Consider the following 10,160-nt stretch of genomic DNA (forward strand, 5'->3'; position numbering starts at 1 on the left):
CAAATTTAATATTCAACTAGCTTATATATCGTCTAAATTTATCAACAAAAAACATCCAAAATCATCATAGCATGTTTAACGATCTTGAGTCTCCGAACATTGGTCTTGAACAGTTAATGAAGATGAACTTGGAACTGACCGGCCGGATATAATAGACCTCACCATTTGTCGCAACTCCGCGACTTCATCTTTCATAAGAAAGAGCTCGGATTTGGTAGAAGCAAGCTCGGACTCGGTTGAAGCAAGTCTATTAGACATCTCGCTGTGGCTCTATCGACTTGATGCACCGGTGCTATGTCGCGAACTTGTAGAATCACTCCTAGTGCTCGGGACCCTCGACCATCTCCGAATATATGCAGGTCTTTTACCTAAGACTTGTTGCATMATCTCTAGATCACCCGGGGGATTTTCAGTTGATTCACTTTGCCGCTTAATCTCTACCATGTTCTCCTATGAACATAAAAATCATATATATAAATCTTATTGATTTATAAAACGATGAAGACATGCAAAAGAGTTCGTTAAACGTAACTTACATATGAAGTGCGAGAATAGTCATTGACCCAACCATCTTTTTCTCTATAATGCAACTTTTGAAAAGTCTCTATCTCACCGATAAGAGGATCGTCGGACAATCCTCTATTTCGAAAATGGTGATTCGGAGTGCTCACTGTACCGTTTAAAGCAACATACTTTCAATGAAACTAAAAGAAACCCATCAAATATTGAATCCAAACTTACTGCTTTTCAGCAGCTTTATGTGGTAATGATGTTGGTGGGTGAAGAAATATTAAACAGACACATAGCAGGACTGGAACTATGACTAATGGCAATAGCGAGAAATTACGAAACACTGAAACATCTTACCTTACTGCATCAAGCTACTTGCTGATCCATACGATGATTGAAGTACTCGAAAGCAAGGTTCAACTACTTGATTAAACCATGGTAAACATCAAACATATGTAAACAGGTTCTGCACATAAGTGTTAGGAGCTGTACACCAAACAGTCCTAACATAAGTGTATGAATTGGGGGAGCACAGTAACATGATTGATTAAAATACAGTGGCAATAGCAACACAACACAGTCAACAGTTGATATAAATAGGTCCTAAAATAGTTGCAGCAGAAGACATATTGGCAAAACAGAGTAATCCACAAGTGATGAGAATTGCATTAAAATGCTCTTTCCACGGTCCTAAAAGTGCAGCATAAGCATAAAACATCTCCTTTTACCAGCTATATAAGCATAAAACAGCTTCAACCAAAAACAAAAAACATGATTTATAATTGTTATATGCAAAAAATAAATCAAACTACTAATAATTGCATTTAGGACAAAGGTGTTCCATCCAAACATCAACAGCAATGGTTGCATATGCTTGGATATCCTCAAGGAACAATGGAGTCCAGCATTAACAATCTCAAAGGTTCAACTCATCTTTATGGATTAACAAAATAATTTCCTTATTAATTCATTTATGCCCCACCCATTGTTTCTAATTGCATCTAAAATAGAGTCCCTTGGCCCTTTTTTCTTGTAATTTTATCTCAATCAATCTGCGAGTAGTATTGGGAATTGTTTTGGCCGTATAAGTTGATGTGGTCGAGGTCACCTACTAACAGTAGTGTTACTGTTATTAAGATCGGTGGATTTGGACGGATTCCCCACTGCCCTAAGGTTGGCTTGTATGTCCTGAGTTTAGCCTTGTATCTGCTACTGTTTTGAACATTCCGATCCTCTACCAATTGAGCCATTTCCATCACCCTCATCAACTCCTGCAGCCTCAACAATCTTACTTCTACTTATTTGAACATTTCGTCTACTAATTTATTGTTTCTAGCATCTTGATTTCATATCATCTGGATGCTCGTCTTCATTGATTGCACTTTAGCAGTCAACAATTGCAGATTCTTATCCACCGCATCGGTTTAGTGATATTCTATTATTGGTTCAACAACCACGACTAAATACATGATCAATTAAACAGATCCAAATCAAAATGTAGAAAAATGTGAATCAAGTAACCTAACTATTGTTAAGAGATAAAATGAAGCGTCTTACCGAGAAAACGATCTAAACAGAGACGATTGTTCAATCCGAGTGGGAGATCCCATCAGACAATCTAAACAGAGAGCGAGGTAGAAAGAATCTTCATCTGAATTGAGCGATTGTGGGTGTAGAGACGTTATTGTTCAAGCCTTAACTCGAAGATTACTCAAACCCTAACTCGAAGATATGAAGAAGAACTGAACTCGAGGTCGACAATAACCCTAATTCGAATAGAAATCGTGAAATCATTGAAGAGAAATCGTGGAATCTCAGAATCTGAATTGAGGAGAAATCGTGAACTCGCTTTGAAAAGTTATATAAGTGTAATTGGAAATTTTATTAATTAAAAATAAAAATAAAAATCATTTATTTTTAGAGACGTTTTAAAAAGTGTCGCTAAAGCTTCTGACTCTATTTTTAGAGACAATTTTCATAAAAAACATCTCTAAAAGCTTTAGAGATTGTTTCTATAGCGAATAATTTGGTTCCAAATCCTTCTCTAAGAATTGTCTTACATTCAGTTACACTTATCACTTTTGTTATGTAGTTCCTTCTCTAAAAATCATCTTTAGATGCGCTTCCAAATCCTTCCCTAAAACTTCCCTCTCTAAAAACCTTGTTCCTTGTAGTGGTCGGACATCCATCGGTAACTAAATCCGTCGATAGTCTGTCAAGAGTTTCCGATAGATAATATTTTTAGTTGCCGATGATCCATTATTGTTGTTCTGTCGATAATTACTAACGGATAAAGTCCGTCAATAAGTTCCATTATCTAATAGTGGTGTAACACCTTGGATAAGATGTATGAAAACAATATTACCTTCATCCAAAAATGTAAAGAGTTTGTTTCTCTAAATACCATCTACTTACAAAATATATATATTAATAAAACAAAAATTATTGAACTAAAAATGAGACATATATAAATGGTCACAAGAAAATTAACTTGAAATATAAAGGTTCAACATTATTACAATCCATAATTATACAATAAACATTATTACACCTCATAATTAACATACTTATTGTATGGGTTTACAGAATCATAGTGGCATCTTGATCATAAATCAAAGACGTCATTTATTTTATCACAAATATTTATATTATCATCAAACTTCCTACGGAATACGTTTACGTACGTGCATGGTAGTTCATCATCCTCAAACTTGGTATATTACAGTGGTAGTGGGAGGAGATAGATCATGATCATCTCGATCGAGAGGTGATAAAACCCAATCCCCACTTTCATTAAGCACCATTCCTTTGTTCTTCTCAGTCCACCATGACTGAGGTATCTGGTACTTGTCTTTCAGAAGATCACCCCACATGTTCACCGAACCTATACCCTTCCTCTTCTCTACCGATTGCCAATTAAACTCTCTATCCTTCCCATCATAACCAGCCAGAGTATGCAGCATACACTCCAAGTTATGGTAATCTGCAACATGTAAGATCTCCAACCCATCTTTCTCTTTCAAGAATGGTGACCTTTTGGTATCAATCAGTATCTCGATCCCAACATCCACGTACACCAGCACATCTTTTGGTATAATCACCAAAGTAGTTTTGTCGTCAATCCAGTCCATTACCTTGCTTGGCCACTTAGGGACGATATCATGAACATTCTTTATGCTTATTACTTTCAGGTTTGGTAGTTCCTCCATCTTCGCTTTGAAGGCCTGGTTACCCACTTGTGGAGAAGCATAAACAAACGCCGATACCATGATATCAGGCGTGGCAACATTCGCAGCAAGGTCAAAAGCAGATATAGTTGCTAAGCTTGCACCAAGACTGTGTCCAATGCACGTTATGCTGATTTTTTCATCTTTATACTTGACCAGTAACTCCTTGATTCGTGCTAAGAGCTGTGTTCTAGCACTTGTTTTCACCAAATCAGAATCAGGGTTACCGGTGTTGTAAATTATAAGCCATCCTTCCATCACTTTTGGTTGGTTTATTGCTCCACCAATTAAAGAAATAAGATTCTTTCCGGTTGCAGGAGGGAGCAGTGGGTCGGCTGGCACTGGCCCTGCGTCTTTGATGTCGTTTATCCACTCGTAACTTCGGACAGTCCCACGCCACACCACGCATATTTCACGGCGGCCGATAGATTTACTGTACTCATCATTGGAAACTGCTACATACCCCATCCAGTTTGATTCGAACTCGCTATTTTCACGAGACAAACCATGGATGAGAAAAGGAAGTGGAAAGTCGACATGAGCGGTGGTGTAGATGAAAGAAGTGACGTTATACTTAGATTCAGCCCAAGGGAGCATGACTCCTTGGAAGAAGGAGCTCTTGCCATAGTGGCTGTAGCCAGCGTACTTGGAGTCGGCATCGTTATTCAGTGCTCGTCCAGCGGCTGATGCTAGATCGCCATAGCTTAGAATTAGAGTACGTAGGTCTGCGTTCATGGGATCAAGAAGACCATCCCAGTTGTTGCTTCCATGCAACTCTTCGTAGGTTTTTGAAGCCATTTAGAAGGGCGAGGGGTTGAAGAAAAGGTGAATAGCTGCTTTTTTTTCTCTCTTTATTAGCTAGCTGGTGTGCCTACATCTTGGAGGATGAGTCGCAATTTATAGCAAGTTTTGATGACATACCATTCACATGCAAAAACAAAAAGCGTTTTTCTTCTTCTTTTTCTGTAAGATCTAAAAGTTATGCATTGGTTCTCAAATCTATTTTGGATACTTGGATTAATTTGGTCACCAAAATCCGTAGATTAGAGATATTTAAACATGTTAGAAAAAAACTTTGCTTGGAATCCACTGAAAGTCGTTTATCACTTTCAGATTGAAGTATTTCGACGATACAATCGAAATCTCAATCGGATAAAATTCAGTCATTGACAAAACTTCAGTATGCAGAATCGTTATGAATCCGTGTACCTTTCTCTCTTACGAATTATGACCAAAAAAACCGAAAATGAAAAGTCCAAAAACTGTCAAAAACGACATTCGTTTGCACCCTAAACCGGGTTTAAAAACCGGGTTTAAAATCTAAAATTCGGATTTCTGATGTATTTTCTAAAATTCGGATTTCTACAATTCGGCTCTGCCCCTTAGACGCCGCCACCGGGGGGCTGCCCCCGAACCCCCGTCGTAAATCAAAATAAACTTAAACAAGTGTGCACTCCCCGCACCTTCCTTACTTGTTCGATATTTATCATGATTACATTGGTCAATAAATTAATCTCATTACACTTAAATGATATTAGTGATACAAATTACCAACAAAACATGGTCTTAAAAGTGAGTTTACGATCAATATAAAGCAAAATTATTTCCATTTGACAGACTGAGGAACATCGCAAGATAGTAACGAAACAACCAAAGAGGGGGTGGGGTGGCTGTTGGCATGATTCACGATGATTGTTGGGTACAAACGGGAGGTTGATGGAGTTGTACAATATATGCCATCAATGCATGAACATGTATCAATGCACCAGTAAAAATTGAAAACAAATTTTAATTAAGTTTGACAATTTCTCTCGCTCTATCTCAGAGTATCCATTCACGCGAAACTGATCTGCTTAATTCTATTTCTCCTTTCCGTAAGCAATCCCGGGCTTTTTTCATAAAAATACCCTTGAATTTTAGGTTAGCCTTTGTTTAGTAATTTTAAGTTTTCAATTTGAATCAAGGTGAAAAACGTAAGAAGTAATCTGAACCTCTTGATCACTTTAATCTCAAACTCACACATGAATTGCACTTGATACGATGATTGATCTTGGTGCATCTCATCCAATGTGCATCTAAGGGTGAAGTTCGTTTCTTACGCTTCTCACCGAAACCTGACCCTATTCACGTAATGTATATTCCTAAGTTCCAAGTATTATGATGAAGTATACTGTAATGTAATAATATTTTTTTCATTGCAAGATATGCATAAAAAAACCCTAAGGATTTATAAACAAAATAAAATCCATGTAATGTTGGTAGGTCAATGGTGTACAGTACAAACCCTCTACATTCATTTAGTATCCAAAGCTAGGTAACATCCATTAAAGAATATTGACAGCAATAACATATGTGATATATATATATATACTTATGATCATGTGAGACCAAAGGTTTTTCTTGAGACCCGTAAGACCAATTCTCAACCCTTGGATTTAGATCTACAATATGAACATTCATAATTACAAAATTACCACTAGACTTCTCAATAATCACAAGATTGCCACCAAACAACTTTAAACCATTTGATCATTAGCTTATAAAGTTGATCAATGAACATAAATTGGTCTTACGGGTCTTACGAAAAACCTTTGGTCTCACGTGAACCCAACCCTATATATATATATATATATATATATACACATACATGCATACATATAACCAAAAGTTATTTTGAAAATTGGTAAATATTTGAGAAGTAAAAAAATGATTCTAGCTTTCGTATGGTCAAGATCGTATTTGACTGGTCAATAATTGAAGCATAGATTGGTCAATACACAGCTATGCAAAAAGTAGATATGATAGTTTCATAACTTTTACAACTAAGCAGCAAATGAGCCCATATATGAACATATGTGATTCACATATGAACTATATGTTCATATGTGAACCCGTGTAATTTACATATGAACTGTTTTGATTCACATATGAACCTGTGTGATTTATTTATGAACTAATTAACTGATTCACATATGAACTCTTGTGATTTACATAAGAACTAATTAACCGATCATATATGAACTAATTAACGATTTCACATATGAACCCATTTGTTGCCTATCTGTAAAAGTTACGAAACTACCTTTCTATTTTCCGCATACTCATGCGAGGAATTATGCGGTGCTTCACGGTCAAAGTTGCAAACGTTGACCAAATGAAATGTTAAATTACTTATTTACTTCTTATTACCACTTCTCAAATAAACCTTTCCATAAATCAAAGGGAGAACTCAGTAATTTATGACAACCGTGAGATCCAATCTCAACCATAAATCAAATGTTAAATTAGAAAATTAATAATTATGGTAATTTTAACTTTAAATATTAATTAAGAGCATTTTTTTAGATTTTAAAAATCCCATCTCTCCTCTCTCCGGCGAAATTCAGTCCAGCAAATCTTATTCCAATGAACCTTGTGTAAACACAATATACACATCGTGATACCTAAAAAATATCGTTAAAAAATATGCAAACGATATTCATTATGATACCCGTATATACATACAAGATGCACATTGTGATACATTTGTAAAACAACTAAAATAACAATACACATTATGATACCCTTTCTAAAATAACGAAAATGCATATTGTGATACACTTTATAAAACAATGAAATACATTGTAAACATTATCATTGTGATAAAAGACCATATATATTAGGTAATTAAAACTAATCATATATTTTCTTAAAAAATTAATCGAATCTTTTGATGAATTATTATGAATAAAATTACTAAATTATTTTTTTAACTTATTTAAAAAATATCCTTAAATATCTCAAATAAGTCGTTCAGAATCATTCTTCCTTTCCAAAGGCAACATCACCAAACACCCCAACAATTTCTACCAACGACTCACGTAACAATTCTCCTACGTACCTACGCCGAAGCACCCGAATCCCAAACATTACTACAAAACGTAACGAACCTAAAACACGAATTTTTTTCCTTTATACTCTAACACCCATTTGACATACTTTTAGAGTTTTTTATAACCAAAAATTTTAAATTAGCAAGACATGTTCAACCACATATAATATTTTATATACATATATAAGGGAAAATATTTGTTAACCAAACAATTAGTGTTAGCTATGCAAACCTACAATGGCTAATTAGATGCCAAATTAGATTGATGTATCATGACCAGGATCGTTTCAATCTTTTTGAAAGAACTGTTACATATGTACCAAAACTATATACTAATCGAACAAGTATTAAATATAACTGACAAAGTCGCATAAAAGTTTCTTAGAATCATTTTCCTAACATTTTAATTTTCGATCAAGATTTTTAATCAGTTCTTCGATAATCAACTTTCTCCAATAATTCATTAAGATGAAAGGATGAATATATAGGAGTTTACTTGTTACCTCAAGTTCTCGAAAGACCCTGGCTCTATCCTACACTCAAATTGTTCCCCAACTCTCAACTTTTCTGCATGTTTCTAAAGGGTTATAATGATATGGACAATGATAATCAATATCACGATGAAAGGAATAAAAGAAATTGAAGGTGAGGCAACTCGTCAAACAAGAAAGGGAAAAAGAGAAACAAAGAACAAGGAAGAGGAAGATTATTAAACAAGTCGTGTTTTGGTACTTCAATAATAAAATTAGCCATCGGGAGAATTAAGAAGAATGAGACTAGCCGATTTAGGGAGATCAATTGTCAAATTAGAGACCTATTGAGAATGGATTGCATACTTTCAATTGTACTTGTAACACCCCAAATCCATGGTTTGCATAAAATCCACATATTCCATATAACATGAAATACAAATATACATATTGATCCCAATATATACAAATTACTATATACAAAAATAGTTACAAGTACATGGCTTGTATATAACACATTTGCAAGTACATGCACATATTCGGCTACCCAAAATCCACAGATATAAAGCAATCAAATCCCCCTTCACATCTTCTATTTCCCTTTACCTCCCACCAATGTCTGTCATGTAATGCACATAAATGAGACCCTATTATCTATCCTAGTAATATCACTTTGAGAGAGGTGGTCCATTCTTTCTATGCAAGGAGAAGCCAACAAATTTAAGAAAACTTGCCTCCTGAATGCGGGGCTGATTTGCTAACCGTAATGAACCCCCTAAAAAGAGCCGTTAAATGATCGGACCAGACAGGCGCAGGTAGCTGAAATGGAATTCGAATCCATGATTTAGCAGTTGGTTGAGCAGTCGTGGCAGAGTCTATATATTGCTCGTGAGCTGCCAAGTACCAGTCTTGCAACAGTATTGGTGGCGCAAAACAGAAGGATCGGTCTTAGCTCATGCCCTGGTTTAGAATTTATTTCTTTCCCTTTATTTTTAGTTTTAAAACACAAAATGAAGGTTAAACCACAAAGTCTAGTTTAAAATCCCCTTGATAGCTATTACAGAGTGAAAATCACTAAAACACTTTTTAAAAAGCTCATCTTTAGAAGATAACATATAAATAATATTTATTATAACAAACCTTCATTTGTCACATCATATAGATGAGGCAACCCTATTTCATCACATTAAACAACATAACAATCAATTTTTCGCATCAAACCAACTTGTCATATCACACTGATGTGATAACATATTATTGTCGCATCTCAAGGATGTGATAATCATTTTCCTCGCATCTCAATGATGCGATAACCCAATCTTGTCGCTTCATAAGGATGCGATAACCATCACTTGTCGTATCTCAAGGATGCAATAAACATAACTTATCGCATCACAGTGATGCGATAAACCCATCATGTCGCATCATAAGGATGCGATAAAATAACACTTCAACTTAAATCCCAATTTCATCGCATTATATATACGATAAAAATCCATCGCATCATGAAGATGCGATAACAATAATCCATGATCAAAAAATCTTCATTTCTATAAATTGATTATGTCACCCTTATCCCAATATACACAGCTTCTGATTATGTCACCTTTATTACAAGAATATATCTAACTCTAGATTATGCCACCCTTATTAGCAAATAATACTCAACTTCTGATTATGACACTCTTATTATCAAATAATACCCAACTCCTAATTATGTCACCCTTATTACAATCAGTTGATAATAACACATCAAAACCCAAAATTATGCTAACAAATAACATATAATCATAAAATACCCAAATATGAAACCATGCGGTTTCTTCACCAAAAGCAAATCAAATTATACTTTTAAAGTAAAACTCACTTTACAACACAAATAGATTGCAGATATGGACAACAACGAAAAATCAAATTTGAACACGAAGTCGGTTCTTCTTCTTTTTCCTTCGATTTTTGTTTGCTTCAAACCCAAGAAACAACACTACACCAACTTTCTTATCTTTTTCCAAAAATAGAGAAAAAGAATTTTAAAACACAAACACCCCCCCCCCCACACATACATATATATATATATATATA

General features: G+C 35.0%; 1 protein-coding gene across 1 annotated transcript; it reads right to left on the reverse strand.

Annotated features, from left to right (window-relative positions):
* Window positions 1-2,981: 2,981 nt before the first annotated feature.
* Window positions 2,982-4,581, reverse strand: LOC112511219 (phospholipase A1-IIdelta-like). Its single transcript, XM_025116745.1, has one exon. It carries the CDS (start codon window positions 4,533-4,535, stop codon window positions 3,216-3,218), a length of 1,320 nt encoding a protein of 439 aa, XP_024972513.1. The 5' UTR covers window positions 4,536-4,581; the 3' UTR covers window positions 2,982-3,215.
* Between the last annotated feature and the right edge of the window lie 5,579 nt (window positions 4,582-10,160).

Source organism: Cynara cardunculus (assembly GCF_001531365.2).
Source record: "Cynara cardunculus var. scolymus isolate 2C chromosome LG 4, CcrdV1, whole genome shotgun sequence".
NCBI lineage: Eukaryota > Viridiplantae > Streptophyta > Magnoliopsida > Asterales > Asteraceae > Cynara > Cynara cardunculus.